A 16,779-nucleotide genomic window follows, 5' to 3' on the forward strand; every position below is an offset into this window, starting at 1 on the left:
AGGCAGGAGGACGATCAGGAGGGGGATGGTGCAGAGAGGGACAGAAGGTGGCACTGGCAGACCAAATGCCACGATCCTGCAGCGCCCAAGCTTAAAGGATCTGAAGGCTGGCATCACAGCAAGGCAGAAACAAGGATTGGTCACAGGGGGAGAGGTTCTTTTTTTTCTCCCATCATTTGCAGAGGGAGACGACGGAAGGAAATTGCAAGGGAAGCAAGAGACAGAGCGGATGAAAGCCACTAGGAACTAGAACTTGTGTTAAAGTGCTCATATTATGCTCATTTTCAGGTTCATAATTGTATTTAAAGGTTGTACCAGAATAGGTTGACATGGTTTAATTAAAAAAAAACAAAAAAAAAAACTGCTGTTGTACTGCACATTGCTGCAGCTCCTCTTTTCACCCTGTGTGTTGAGCTCTCTGGTTTAGCTACAGAGTGAGGCATCTCACTTCTGTTCCATCTTTTTTGGGAGTCGCACATGCGCACTACCTAGGTAAGGACTACTAGCCAGTCAGAAGCAGAGTACAAGGGAGTGCCACACTAGCAGCTAGGTGAGCATTATAACGTGTGTTACAAAGTGACCACGTTTGTCTCTGAAGTAAAGGCTGGACTACAATAGAGCTGTTTGGAGCAGTTTGTGAACAGTGTTTTCTGTTGGAGATGGTAAGTCCCTTTGGGGTGGACTTTGGGCTTTTTCACTTTGTAAACCTATAACGTGCACAAATAGATATATAACACAATAAAGGAAAGGGAAAAAGCCAAAAAGCATAATATGAGCACTTTAAAGAAAGAGAAAAGAGATAATGTGGGTGTAAAGAAGAAAGAATAAAAGGTGCTGGGTAAGAGACAGAAGTCTCTGCATGTTTCTTACTGACCCCGTGTTATAAAATATAAAAGGAGTGGGAGAAAAACATGATCTGACAGGAGGCTGCAGCCTTACTGCCAAGGCTCCTCTGCAACAACAGTCTGCACGCACACGCACACGCACACACACACACACACACACACACACACACACACACACACACACACACACACACACACACACACACACAATGAAACATAGATGATGGGTAGCAACAAAAGTTATTTGTAGAATTGTGGAAACACAGCCCGGGCGTACGGTAAGTGCTCGTGTAAGAAAGTGAAACATTGTTTTTCTCCTGACCTCCGCAGCGCCTCTGACCGGTGACAAGGTCATTGCTGAGCAGGGACACTATGTGTGTTTTGTGTGTGAACTGGCCTGTGACACAACATCAGCACAAACAGTCTAAAAATGGCCCCACATTCCTGAAGCACAGTCCGGGTCCTCTCAGTGCGTCCTCTCTGGGATGTCCTGCAGAGAACAAGTCGACTGCAGTATGAACTCTCTTCGACTAACAGTGTTTTCAGCTCAGACTGTGAATATAAAGCAGTTTGGAGCAGGGGAGAACAAAACACACTGTGCATTTTGAACATCTTTTGTTTAACAAGAGCAAAAGATGGCACTGTGTGCGAGAGTCAGCCCTTATACTGATTCAACAACGGCAGAAAATAGTGTTCATATCACTCTTTCGTGCGCTTATTGTTGATTGATTGTTGGCACATTTTTACAAGGCTTATTATGTCAATGTGGCTACAAACTGGCTTAATGGTCAGAGCTGCTGCAACAGGCAGTGACCTCTCCTCGCAGTCGATCTGTCAGTTTAAGACTCCGCCACACGGGGTGTGACATATATCACTCGCCGCTGTAAAGACCTCACCCCCCAGGGCCAGATGATGTCACTGACTGGCACTGGCAGCTGCCACTTCCACGTATACTTGTGTAGGTGTGATGTGTGTGTCACAGATTTCCTGTACTTCTATCCTTATGAGGACCAAATACAAAGTAGTTTCGACTCATGGGTTTAGGTTAACAGATTTGGGTTTTTGTTTAGAATTAGCATCGCGTTGAGGATTTAGATCACGTTCAGTGGATAGGGAATCAATATATTCAGTGGAAAAGTTAAGTGCTCAAAAGTACAGCACTCAACCGTGTGTTTTTGACAAGGATGTGAAGCTGTGGCAGGGTGTTGAAAGTCCCTGATGCCTCTGTGCATGTGCAGTGTGATGTCATCACTGACCATTTCAGTCACCTGATCTGGTCCCACCATCACACCGCTGAATGTCAGAGGACCTTTAACACACACGCACACACACACACACACACACACACACACACATATAGTGCGTGGCACTATCTTTGTGGGGACCCGTCATTGACATAATGCATTCCCTAGCTCCTTACCCTAACCTTAACCATCACAACTAAATGCCTAACCTTAACCCTTACCCTCACCCTTATCATAACCTAATTATATCCCTAATCCTAAAACCAAGTCTTAACCCTCAAACAGCCCTTTAAACTTGTGGGGTCCAGCATTTTGGCCCCACACAGCTGTCCGGACCCCACAAGTATACTGGACTCCAAGTTTTTGGACCCCACGAATATAGTTAAACAAGAACCCCCACACACACACACACACACACACACACACACACACACACACACACACACACACACACACACACACACACACACACACACACACACTTGTTGTCTACAAAGAGCACATGCATGCTGTAGATCCGGTTATACCACATCATCCTCCTCACTTTGCATACAATGTAAGCCGCATTTCATACCCGCAAATCATCTAAAAATCATTCCCTCCATCTTTCATTTACATCCATGAACTAAAAATCAATTTTTAACATAAATGTTAGTCCTTCTCTGTCGTGCAGTGGGTTGTGTCTGACACTACATACAGTATGTGTGTGTCTATGTCAAACAGTAGGTACTTTAAGCAAACAATGATTCATGCCATGACCTCATAAAAGCAAACACATGACATATCCGGCTCTGTAGAAAAACCACCGCCGGCTACAGCGTCTTTCTTTGAACTTGGCGAAAGGAAAAATGTGAATGAAACAAAAAAATTCCCTGACTTTGCCCTTTGGGTAATCTGGGAAACAATCCATGCAGTGACTGAATCATCAGCTAAGTTCTCAGCTCTGCTGCTGCTGTCAAGACAGATGACACATGAAACCCTCATGTTTTGTCATTCATTTAAAAAAAACTGTAGTGTTTTCCAAAGACATTAACAGTGTCTTCCTCTGTCTGACACTAACAGGCAAGTTCATTTTAACACAATCTCAGGAATTCTCACCCTTGATTCTTCAAAACGATCCACAAATTACCCATCATGATCATTACAGCCTCCCGAGGAAGATAAACATGACATATGGTGCGTCATAAGTAGAATTGATGGGGATCTCCTTCGTTGCATGAATGCATTAGTTGGTCACGTGCAGTCTCCCCCTGTGCTAGGCAGCAGGGGATTCAGCCAATTAAGATCCCAGACAAGATCACAGACCCATTGCCTGGCTCTCTTTTTTGCTACATTATTTTCACTACATGGCCATTATACCAAACAACAATAACTGGGCAAATATTTTGGTATCACAACACTTTACAGACATCACAGACATACTAGAGTGTAATTACATGTACAGGTCTGTGACTTTACTTTAAACAATAGTGCAAAAAAATTGTGGCATGATACAACCAGTATGGCTGCAACTAACAATTATCTTTATTATCGATTCTATTATTATTATTCTATTATCTATCTGTTTTATCTATTACATTTCTATTAATCTTTAATCTATTGTTTTTTTTTTTCAACTGATCTTTAAGTATACAGTAAAGCCACGTATCCCAACTTCCCTCAGTTAGTGTTTAGTTAAAATTGTTTGTTTAAACTACCAACCAGCAGTACAGAAATAGAAAGTATTCACTCTACAATTTGACAAAACAGAGAAAACAGCAAATGTTAACATTTGAAGAGCTTGAAATAGAATGTTATTTATTTATTTTTGTTATTACCAAAAATGATGACAAATCACAGCCAGATTTTTGGCTATATTTCTGACCTCTCCCACAAAAACGGCATAGTAAGACTTGAAACATCCTTGTGAATAAAATTTTAATTTCTCCCTCATTCCTGCATGTGACAGCTTGGAAGAGTAACTTCTGTCTCTATATGAGTGGCCTGCTATATTATCACTACTACTCCGGGTCCCATTCATCAGAGGTCTGGCCTCCATGCCTGCATACAGTAGGAAGGGGTAGATGCTAGATTGGATCCACTAGACGTGTCGACGTCTCAGGACGTGCCTCGTGGCCCGCCTTATTTTTGCCTTATTCTGCCTCTGATTGGCTTACCCTGTTATGCTTACCCTAACCATAACCAATCCACACTCCTCATGCCGTAACCTAACTACGTCGACACATCTAGCAGATCTGATCTGAGCATTTACCGGAGGAAGTGTGCTTCCCCAGGCTGGCTGCTGGAAGAGAAAACCTCTGGTCCATCTGTCAGGCCGGCCTGGCCGGCTGTCCCTGTCACAGCAGCAGGGATTAGCCAGACTTAAGCCAAGAAACCAGCCGCTTGCCCTCCAGCCTGTCACAAAAGGCACGAGGAAGCCCCATTCCCCGACTAAGCCTGTGCCATCCCTCTCCCAGCAGAGGTCCACCACCACCTAACCTAATGTATCCAGCTCTCTCTGACCTACATTAATAGAAAGCATTAATAAAAGAGGTTGTGAAAGGATGGCATGTGAAAGGGAGAAGAAAGGGGACACCATTTTGATTGCTGCTACGCTGGTCATGGATGTTCATTCAGCTCAGTTAACTGAAGCGTTCTATGAAAGAGGGTGAGTGCAGTGCCTTGGGGGATGCAGGCTATTAGTGCTCAATGGGATGTGAGGAGGGAGGCAGTCAGGGAGGAGGCGGAGGCAGCAGCCCAACCATGAATACCCTCAGTGCTGCTCTCCCGCTTCCTGCATTCACTTCCCTAACAAAGAGCCACAATGGTGTCCTTTGCTGTCTTGGCTGGCTGAGGCGGCTCCTGGCGATGCTCAGAGCCATGTGGGGGGTAGAATGGATGGTGTGTGTGTGTGTGTGTGTGTGTGCGTAAGGGGTTAGCTGGGAGCCTGCTTTAACATCGCACAGCCCGTCTGCACGTGCCCAGCCCGTGGCCTGCCAATGGCCGCACAAAAGGGATGATGTCATGCTTAGCCAATAATAAAAGAGTCTGCGTCCGTCAGGCCCTCCTCTCTCACACGGCTAGTTCCAGCTTTATCCAGCCTAGCATTAATCGCTAGCCTTATCCTCTTTACTGGGGGTGGGAAATGGATAATAACAAACCAGCCATGGGGCAACACGAGATAGAGAGAGGAAGGAATAAATGATGAAGGCATGGGTTGGTGGTGGAAAGCTGCAGGCTATGGTTGTGGGAAACAGACAGACAGAGCTGTCATGAGATGGAAAGTGAAAGAAATCAGAAAGGAAGCATGGCTCTGTGGGGTGCCACAGTGTGAGACCTGCCAACCACAGGGCCCCACGCAGAGATGGACCCAGCATAGAAACACACTCAAGAAAAACCTCTCACACTTCACAGCTCTATAACTTTTTCTAGTGCTGTTTTTTTTTTTTTTTCTGCTTTCTTCTGTCTAAATCCGTAGACTACAAGAGTAGGTCATACATCATCATCACTCAAAATGAAACCATTATCTGACCAAAACTGGATGTTTTGGTCAGGATGAGTCGCACATTCTGAGATGCAGGATCTCCCTTGTGGCCTTCAGGCGTAGCAGTCTTTTTTTTTTTATCCAGGTACTTGTAACTTAGGCTGGCAGAATGCACTAATACAAGAGGTGTAACACAAGCGACTTGTCCAGTTTTCAGTGAGAAGAAAGGCATGTGGGTTTGACTGCCAGAAGCCCTTGCAATAAAGCTGAATTAAAACTAATTGGTATAACAGAGAGTCGGTGAGAAACAGCAGGCACATTGGGACTCTCAGCCAATGTACCAATTATACAGACGCCATTAGCTGAACCGAGGCTCATTTGACTTGAGAAAGTAACAATAATCCACAGTTCTCCTTTTTACCATCGGACTATAAGAAAGGGGTCAGTCACCTTCAAGTGTGAAGTGTAATCCAACAAGGAGCGGCAAAGCAATAATGTATAATTATTTGCCATTTGGCGGGCAGGGTGTGTTTTTGGTGATTAAAGTTCTTTAGCTGTGCACCAAATGGAAATACATTAGGGGCCCTATCTTGCACTCAGCGCAATTGACTTTGTACACCGTTGCATGTATCATTCCGATTTTGCACCCAACGCACAGCTGACTTTTCCCTCCACATACTCACGTCGGTAAATTAGAGAAACTTGCGCTCCTGGGGGCGGTTCAGCAAAAATCCGCCATTATAATAGCAATCCGCCATGGAACAAGCGCGCCTGCTTTTAAAGGGAATGAGAGATAACGCTCTGATTGGTTTATTGCACGTTACGCCCAAACCACACCTATGAGTAATGTAGCTACTTCAGACCAACTCATTTTAGCCCGAGATCCGCCCACAAAGCTGCTTGCGTTTGGTGTTTGATACTTGCGTTTCAGATCATTAAAATAGGGCCCTAGGACTGATACAGTATCTAAAAGGGCATAAAATGGGAGCAGGTCATAAATCACATTCATAAGTAGGTTCAACCCACTGAGCTGCGTTACAGGTCAGACTCCTGGCTACCAGGAAGTAAACAACAAAAAACAAAAGCAACAGCATTTTATGCTGCCATTCTGATCCAATGTGTCACTCAAAAGTAGAATGAATACCTAAATGAATAATTTGAGGTGTGAGCCACATTTGATAATGTGGCTGAGTGGTAGAGCGGTTGCCTGCCTATTGGAAGGTTGGTGGTTCAATCCTTGGCCCTGCAGTCCCATGTCGAAGTGTCCTTGGGCAAGACACTGAACCCTGAGTTTCCCCCGATGCTGCGCATCGGAGTGTAAATGTTTGTGACTGACTATCTGATGAGCAGGTGGCACCTTGTACGGCAGCCTCGGCCACAGTGTATGAATGTGTGTGAATGGTGAATGGTTCCTGTACTATGTTAAAGCGCTTTGAGTAGTCGTTGAGACTAGAAAAGCGCTATATAAGAACAGTCCATTTACATTTACATCTCCACAGCTTTGTTGATTTATTTGTCCAATCGTGTAAAACTAATGCACACACTTAAATACCCAAAATTCCCCACCCCTCCCTGCATAGGTTTCCCCTCTCAGAGTTCCTTTAGTTTCACACAGCGACTAAAAATACGAGAGTCAGCGTGCCACGGGTGGACATGCCATGGAAAAAAGGCTGTCATATTCGGAGGAGAAGTCATGGAAAACGGGAGGATCCGATTTCAGGGTCACTGATAAGCAACAAACCTACAGTACGCCCGCCTGCCCGCCAAATATAGCACCCACTGATGTTATGCAGGCTTGGGCTCGCACAGAGGACGCCAATGTAGAACCACAGTAGTATGCGCGTAAGGCTGTTGGAAATGTTCTGAAAAAAAAACCCACAGAGATGTTAGGGAGGCAGTGTCTTGCTCAAGGACACTTCAGCAGGCAGAATTGTTGACCAATATTTTTCCTGTGTCTCTATGTCCATTTAAATTTGGTCACAGTAGTCCCTGCTGTATTCCTGTTTTGCATTCCCGTGCTGATTCTGCCACTTCTGCTGAAACAAGCAAGATTATGCTGACTTGTCCCAATGCACTGTACTGTAAACGCACTATTTCAGTTCCCAACCCTCATTTGCCATGCAGTTACCAGGTTTTTCTTTGTACAGTATGTCACAGGAAAATCTTGTAAATCCCAAAAATCTACTAGTATACGTGCATTTTTTAAGTCAAATAATCAGATTTTCACCCAGGTGTGTGTGAGTCTGTGGATAAGGGGATTTATTAAACACACAAAACAGCGTTCAAAACAGCAAGGAACCTTTAAGAAGACAGTACAACATTTTGGCAAATGCACATATTTGCATTCGGATGGGTCAATGTTATGCTACAACCAGCAGCCAGTTAGCTTAGCTTAGCAGAAAGACTGGAAACATAGGGAAACTCTGAAGCTCACTAGTTAACCCTGTGTGGGCCCTATCTTGCACCCGGGGCAGCACAGCGCAAAGCCCGACGCCAGTGTCTTTGCTAGTTTAAGACCGACACAGATGTCAATTTCCCGTCCAGCGCTCACGTCGTTTAAATAGCAAATGCACCTGCGCCCATCATTGCGTCCATAGCCATGCTGGTCTTACAGGGAAGTGTGTTGTATTGCTATCTTGAGGCAGCGGGAAGTGATCGCGCCATTGACCAACAAAAACCTGGTCTAAAGTCATTGTTATTTTAACAGCTAATTAGTAAAATGCGCCTAGGCTCATGCACAGCATGCACACACAATGCTTGTTACACACACACAGGGAAGCGCAGCAGCACACATACAAAAGATTACAAATAAATATATTACGGTGCAAATCCGCCACCATAATAGCAATGCACCAAGGTACATACGCGCCTGGCTTTTAAAGGGAATGGGAGATGACACTCTGATTGGTTTATTGCATGTTACGCCCAAAACACACTTCTAAATTAATGATTAATTAATGACACTAAGTACAACCCTTTTGAACCATGCACGAACCCTTTTTTCTGCCGTCAAACTAGCAAAAGGGGATTTGGACACGCCCTAAACGCACCTGTGCCATGCGCTTCACGCCGTGCACTTAGATAGTTAAAATAGGGCCTTATATGTTGGCTGTTAAATTTGTGCAAAAAACAAAAAGTAAAGAAAATTCACAGGGATTATGTGCCGGATTGTTAAAATGGTTGGGATCCAGTGTTTTGACCTCATCAGCGAGGTGGAAGCTTGCCACACAGACACTTTGAATCTAGCCTGGCGCTAAAAGGAAAGGCTCTCTAATCACTGGCATCACATCCCACCACACAAACAGCATGTCCGCTGTGCTTTAACTCACCTTCACCTTGCCGTTGGGTTGCAGCAGCTCAGTGACAGACACCTTGTCCTGCTGCAGTCGCCTCTTCACCAGCTTGGAGCAGCAGACGTTGACCGCGCCTTGCACGTGCGACGCATTGTACTCAGAAAACGTCCTGCTGTCGATCACCAGCAAACGGCCTGTTCCTCTCTGGATGAGGCTCGCCAGGCGCTTGATGTCCATGGCGCTCCGCTTAGTCGGACCTTTCTCCCCTGCCATGATGTAGGAGGTGCAGAGTGGTCACCCTGGGTCACAGACACGAGGGTAGTGAGGGATGGGGCGTGGAGAAAGAGGGCTAGATGAGAGAGGTAAAGGTGGAGGAAGAGATGGGGAGGAGGAGGAGGTGAGGTCAGTGGAGGAGGGCTACCACCGAAGCAGGCGCTGAGAGATCCATGGTGCCTGAAAAAGGGGAGACAAAGAGAGCAGAAAAAAAAAGAAGATTTAAAAAAAAATAAGAATCCCAACTGTGTAAAGAAAGCATGGCATTCAGTGGTTTGTTTCAATGCTATTAGTGGCCAGCAGTGACATTCAAAACTGCCAAACTGATGTTTGTTGTTGTTTACGAGACAGCTGATCATCAGACATCAAGGGCATGATCGCCTCTCGTCCTGAGCTTCACTCCACTCATTCCTTTCCAAACCACACTCACGTGCATATTGGACTTTTATGCATTTGTAATATCTTGTCCTGGCAGACTTTGAGCACATTGAATATTAAAAATAGCCACGATGCTAAACATGAATATAAAAGTTATTTAAAGACTTAAAAGCCTACTGGATCATCCGCTGGGATTTATCTGTCCTGAGATCTGAAGGAATATCACACATCCACATACAAAGCCAAAGACTTAAGACAGACATGCACAACAATAAAACGTGTATGTGTGTGCGAGCGCGTCGGCATAAGTGTGTGAGAGAGGGTTGGTTGTTGTTGATCGAAGGTCTCTTGGTAGCTCATGAAACAGGAAACTGAGGACGTGAGATAAATTAAGCCAGGGGAATTCAGAGAGCAGGTCTGGACACAGGCAAACGGCCTGTGTGACATCCTGTGTATGTGTGTGCGTGTGTATGTGAATGTGTGTGTGTGTGTGTGTGTGTTACAGAGAGCCGTCCATAAACTTGATGAACTGCCTCCTCCTATCTATCACTACTAATCACTCCGATATTCTCCCTGCTCACGTTCACCACAAGTGCTTGTACATTTAACTTGAGACACATGCACATACGTGCAATCATTTGTCAGGGTTGAGAGACCAATGGCTGTATGTGTGTTTGAGATAAAAGTGCGCTCGACTACACATGACCATCGCAAAAAAACGAGAGAAAATATAAATGAAAACCACGTTCAGGTAGAGGACCTTTTCCTTGGTCAACCGGGCGTCACACGACAAGCAAGAAGGTCAGAATGTGAATGCAGTCGTGTTGTTTTATTCATCTAGAGGCACATGGTGTCATAAAAAATGAATGGGCCTTCTCTTGTTTACCCCAAAGCCTAAATGAAGGTTTAAACATCGGTTGAAAAGGGAGAGTACGACACACATCGGTGTAGAAACTGATAGTGGAGGGAGATAGAGTAGAAAATCACAAAAGCGTTGCCATGATTAAACAGAAGAATCACACTAGAATGAATTACATCAGCAACACTAAGCCATCTTCATAAAGTAAAGAGGGGAAATGATGGGGCGACATGGCAAAATAGCTAAAAAGAACTGTGTCATGTCATGCTAATAAGATAACAGAAGAGAAGTGTCTATGTGAAGCAGAACAAGACCACAACAGTGGTGAGAAGGTGGGCAAGAACACAGAGACTGAGAGAGAGAGAGGGAGAGAGAGAGAGAGAGAGAGAGAGAGAGAGAGAGAGAGAGAGAGAGAGAGAGAGAGATATGGAGAAACTGTGTGTTCTGATCGGTGGTGTCTTGGGAAGACATCCAAGCAGCTCTGAAACTTTTCAACTCTGTTCTGACACCACCGCCGTGGAGAGAGGGGGAGGGAGAGAGGAGGGGCGAGGTAGCGAAGATGTTATTCAGTGAGGAAATCTCCTGCCTAGCAACTCAGCTAGCTCAAGGTACAGGGAGGGGACCATTTGGGAAGATGGAGCAGGGGAGAAAATACATGAAAAGAAAGAGGGAGCCACTTAAAGGGAGAAGCTGAGTGACAGAAAACGAAGAGAAACCGCTAACACTCACGAACTAACTTGCAGACGACTGCACCAACCTTAGGATGTGGAGCAGATCACGTGACGACATGAGTTGCGGTGACGTTTATAACAGCCAAGGCAGTGCATCATTCCTCTACTGATCGGCAAAAATAATGCTGGCCAAGCCTGAACATAGATGTACACATGCTGTTGCTGCTTGGCAACCTGCCTGATGTAAGAGCAGCAGCAGCAGCAGCACAGGAACATGAAAGAACATCTAGATAGACACTAGCAACTGCCTTCACTATAAACACAGCCAGTCTGCTGCTGCATCGGAAAGTAGCTACAGTAAAGGCACTGGTGTGCAGACACAAACAAAGTTATAACTGACACGTCTCGGGGTAACTAAAATATAGGATAGTACGGTAAAAGCAGTCCATAAAGACTGCACAAACATAATGCGGCTTATGCTGTATCTTAACAAAGACACAGACAAATACATGCAGTTAATCTGATCTAATCTGTCTGTCTGTGTCATAGTGTTGACTGGATGCGGATTTCTGCATGAACACTTTCAGCAAAGCCCAATTTTGTGACCTGCAGCGATACACAGCACACACTGACACAGTGACATTTCCCCACTTTCCCACAATGTGCACCCCAGAAGCCATTCTGCAGAAATGTTATGCCTTGCTGCAACGCCACGCTCCCCTAATACAAACTCTTGCATGCTACATTACGACCTGCCCCATCACCTGTTATATCATACCTTATATGGCGCCGAGCCCTTGAGCCGAGGAGCTAACAACAACAGCTTCCAGGGGTCTGGGTCTTTCTCTCTCTTTCCCTGCAGCTGAGCATAACATCTGACGCTGCATATGTCTAATGGCGACTGCTCTCTCCCACCACCCGCCCAGCCTCTCTCCCTTTTTCCTTTCTGAATCCCTCCTTCCTCCTCTATCCCTCTCTTTCTTGCTCTTGAGCAGTGAACGGGCACGGGGAAGGGAGGGTTGTGCAGGTTTACATGTGTGGCGGTAGTCAGAGGGAGAGACTGGCGCTCTGCATCTTTCTACGCTGCGAGACAATCATCCTACCGGTTACCTCGCTCTCACCGGACCCCCTGTTTGTGTGGACAAGGTGGGGAATGAAGAGAGCAGACAACAGGAGAAAGTCAAGGAAACAGAGAGAAAGACAGACAGGAGCATATCACAATATGGAAAGGGAGAGAAATAGGACTACGAATTGTACAGAGAGGGAACACAAACCCCAGTATGCTTACTCAGCACAACAACCTCAACCCAACCCCTTATGCAAAACCGTCTTTCTTCCCTCATCAGGAACAATAAGGAGCAACAACAAACAAGCTCCTCGCACTAAAATAAGCAACAGCCAGGAGCTTGCTGTGAGGCTCTGGCTGAACAGAGGAAAACAAGTCGAGAGGAGAGAAAGCAGAGAGACAGAGACAGCGTGTACAGGCCCGGAGCAGATTTTGTTGTTGCCATAGAAACAGCCCAGATGGAGTGAGCAGGGGGCACGGGGAGGGTGATGGTGATGGGATGCTACTGGTGCTGATGCAGAATCAGGATACGAGAGGTGAGAAAGCTAAAACTGACAATGCTACATACACTTATAAAATAAATTCTCACAACTTTAGCTGTATTACTATTAAAGGTCCCATGACATGGTGCTCTTTGGATGCTTTTATATAGACCTTAGTGGTCCCCTAATACTGTATCTGAAGTCTCTTTCCCGAAATTCAGCCTTGGTGCAGAATTACAGCCCCTAGAACCAGTCCCACAATGAGCTTTCCTTAGTATGTGCCATTTCTGTGTCTGTAGCTATTGAGGAGGAGAGGGGGGGGGGGGGGCAAGGTGGAGGGTGGGGGTGTAGCCTTGACCAACTGCCACTTTGCTCGTTTGAAAGCCATGATGTCTCTCTCTCATGGGCGGGCCAAATTCTTTGGGCAAAGCAGAGAAAGGGGAGGTAACCTTGCTCCTTATGACCTCATAAGGAGCAAAATTCCAGATCGGCCCATCTGAGCTTTCATTTTCTACACCTATCACCATTTCTAGCCACTGGGGGACCATAGGCAGGCTGGGGGAACACATATTAATGTTAAAAAAAAATGTCATGCTAGGGGACCTTTAAAGTAAACAAGAGATTTGTTCTCTGCGGGTTCTGTCTGACCCATTCTACTCTAATCTGAGACAGCACATTTAGTGTGACTTTTGTTCTATATCTGTTCTATATCTGCCCGGATATGGTTGAAAAACAACATCCTTCTGACCACTTTTCCAAAAACGTTTTGAAGGATTTTTTTTTTATGTTGTTGGGGAATCTGAATTTACCAGAGAACCCTGAATGGTAAGTACATGGATCGCAACCTACATTTATACTAGGGCTGGGCGATATGGAGAAAATCAGATATTACAATATTCTTGCCCAAATACCTCAATATCAATATTGCGGCGATATTCTAGGGTTGACAATTGGTGCTTTAACAAAATATGTTCAAACTTAGATTTTAGATAAATAATCATCAGTAATGTGGACATAATGTCAAAGTGGAGAAAAGGCAAATAATAGAACAGCTAGAACAGTCTGGTAAATTCAGAAAAGTACATCACTTTACTGTAATGTAGCCTTTAAAACCAGGAAAAGACGACACTTATGTCATATCAAGATATTACGATATCCAAAATCTAAGACGATATCTAGTCTCATATCACGATATCGATATAATATTGATATATTGCCCAGCCCTAATTTATACAGAGTTTACAGGTCTGTCAACACTAACCCCAGCAAACGTATGAAGTAAGCAGAACCTCGCCATTCTCATGTTTAACCTGCCGTGCAAAACAGGTGCAATACTTCTTTTTTATATAGAATAATGTCACAGAAATCATCAACAGACTTTATGGTTACTCACTTTACAGCTGATAATAAAAGACTGATTATGAAAAAAAGCTTCTTTGTAATAGGTCAATAAAACAAAGTTGGGGAAGAAGCTTTATCTCCATAAAATGGACAAGCCGTGCAGACGTATTTAAAGGCGCTTCATACTAAACCATGAGCTAAGCAATGTCTGATATGGCACAATAATGCCATATCAGACATCAGGGAGAGAGGCAACCACAAAGAGAGCAACTGGAGGGCAACCAACGCAGATGTAATAGCATCCAGGTTATTCATTAACTCCCTGCATAACGTCACCTGTGGCCAGAGCCTCGGGTAGACTGATATAAAGCTGGCTCTTCGTTTCATACAATGAGAGACATGAGTTGTTTGTTTAGACCACAAACAATGACATCATCACAGCATCCCATGCCCTTTACTCTGTGACACTGGCTCTCTCATGAACTAAAAGCCTGCATCTGCGTGTGTTTACACACTGTCTCTTTTGAGTACATGTGACCACAACAAGGGACTGTGCAGGTATTCAAGCCAAATCGTCAACACGAAGCTGCTGGAGGATTACAGGGTCACCAGTTTAATGGTGGCAAACACAAGAATAAGAGAGTCTCTAATTGTTGTTACTAAATTCTCTAAAATCTCTAATAAAGGTCACGTCTGTGTATGCTGATATGCCTTCAAAACATTGCTAGATTAATTATTAGGTAACTAGTCTGATACAAGTATTTCTAACCTATTTCCTGACCGCAAGATTAGTTATTAGGTAACTAGTCTGATACGACATACGATACGATACGTCTGATTTCCTGACAGGTTGTGTTATTGATTTCGTAACCAAATTAAGTCATATTTCTTTGAAATGAAGGGAAATAGCCTTAAATGACCAATAGAAGACTCAATTTCCTCATGTTGCTGTGTTGCCTGTTTTGTCTGACTCTCCAAAACGTATTTGGTTTACTATCACATAAGACAAAGAAACTCAGCAAATGATCACAAGTGAGAAGCTGGAACAAAATAATGTTTGGTTATTTTCTAAAAGAAAAAAAAGAAAAGAAAAGAAAAAAAAGACAGTTAAATGATCATCAAAATAGTTGAAAAACCAATTTTCTGTCTATAGACTAATCAATTAATTGTTTCACCTGTACTTGAGTGAACTCACTAAAACGTCTGACATCAGCTGGAACTCTCACTTATTTATGAATGCTTATATGTGGTTGATAGCAATTTATTCAAGCAGCTGGATGTAAATAATAAATGTGTGTTGGTCACAAAATAGTGACATGCCTGAAGTGTGTAACACAGAAATCGCATAGGCCTACATGGAAGAAATAGTGCAATACGAGAAGGTCCTGGTGGAGCAAGCATTATCATACTGTAAACAACATAACCAGGTATAAAGCTGGTGCCCCCTAATCAATACTCTCCCAGCAGGCTGCTGCAAATTGCGGGGCCATATAACAAGCTGGGACTACCCCGGACTCTACCATAACAATAATCACGACATGGATACTAATGCAACCTGACATAAAATACACTGTAAATAATAAATATGTGGAAAATCCCTTCGTGAAAAAAAAAACTAAATATCTTCAGATATTGTGACCAAGAGATGGGGCGCACAAAGAAATAGATGGGACATTGTGGCCTGCGATAATATTGGAGTGTGAGCGGTCGTAGTGCACCATAATAAATAAGAATATATAACACAATGTAGACATCGGTCATTGCCTTTACGAACGTTGCACACTTAGCATCAAGTATAATGTTAAAATACACATTTATGAAAATGTTCACTACGCTTTGTTTGGATGGGGAAATCTGTCCTGTGTTGTTATGACGCGTGAATATGTCCGCATGCGAAAATGAACCACTCCACTGATCGGACAGGCTGAAATGATTATAAACAGCAGCGCGCAAAAAGAATGAGAAAAAATATATAAAAACACCTATTCTACCTACCTTGAAATGGTCGGACGGTAAACAATCACATGTTTGTCAGAATAAAAGATTCGATAACTTGCCACTTCAGCCTAGACGGGTTTAATTCCCATAATAATACGGGCGCGCTCATAAAGGGGGGAGTGCGCGCTGACGGACTCGCCGCAGCCGCGCGCGGGGGGGGGGGGGGCACAGATAGAAAGCAACCTCTGCTACTAGCTTAGAGGGTAGCAAGGCACTTGCTAACAGCATACTTGTTCTCCTAATGAATACACACACACTTACCTCGGACTCCACGCGGCTCCTGTGTTATTCAACTGGCCTCCATGTGTGAGGGGACAGCCGCCGTGTCTTCATGGGGCTGGCCGGTGTTTACCTGGCTGGGTGGCGGGGGACAGTGCAGCTGACACTGGGTGACAGCGCCAGGAACAAACAAGACATGAAAGCGCGGTGACAGACTTCCTTCAGCCGTTTAACTGACCAGGATACGTGGTCAGCTCGTGGAGGGATAGATTAGCTTAGCTAGGCTAGGTAAAACGATTAGTGTGTGTGTGTGTGTTGGGGAGGGGGGGCGGGGGGGGGTAGTTACAGAAGGTGCACTTTACCACTTTCCTGAACTAAAGCGATGAGGTCATGGTCCAGTAGGGAGAGAAAAAAAAGAAGAAAAAAAATGAGGTTGACGTCACCTCCAGCCAATCAGCACGAGCGGCTCAGGGGCTGGGTGACGTCAACGTTCTGATCCTCAGATTAAAGGGACAGTCCGCCTTTTTAAAGGAGACGCGCATGTAGTCACTGGGCTGCCACAATTAACCAGCTCCAACGATGCAAAAAATACAACAACATTAACATTAACAAAACTGATTTTTTTTTAAAGCAAATCAGCGTTATAT

General features: G+C 44.5%; 1 protein-coding gene across 2 annotated transcripts in view; it reads right to left on the bottom strand.

Moving 5' to 3' along the window:
- Positions 1-16,442, bottom strand: part of dusp8a (dual specificity phosphatase 8a) — a 48,120-nt gene extending 31,678 nt beyond the window's left edge. Inside the window, exons 1-2 of one of the 2 annotated variants that reach the window (XM_028585576.1) lie at positions 16,175-16,442; positions 8,882-9,298 (exon numbers count right to left, since the gene is read on the bottom strand). In XM_028585576.1, coding sequence (XP_028441377.1) covers positions 8,882-9,118 — 237 coding nt within the window. In that variant the 5' untranslated portion in view covers positions 9,119-9,298; positions 16,175-16,442. Of the gene's footprint in view, positions 1-8,881; positions 9,299-15,910; positions 15,991-16,174 lie in introns of those variants that run through there. The other variant, XM_028585577.1, reaches the window with a different exon arrangement.
- Between the last annotated feature and the right edge of the window lie 337 nt (positions 16,443-16,779).

Source organism: Perca flavescens, chromosome 8 (genome assembly GCF_004354835.1).
Source record: "Perca flavescens isolate YP-PL-M2 chromosome 8, PFLA_1.0, whole genome shotgun sequence".
In the NCBI taxonomy this organism is placed as follows: Eukaryota; Metazoa; Chordata; class Actinopteri; order Perciformes; family Percidae; genus Perca; species Perca flavescens.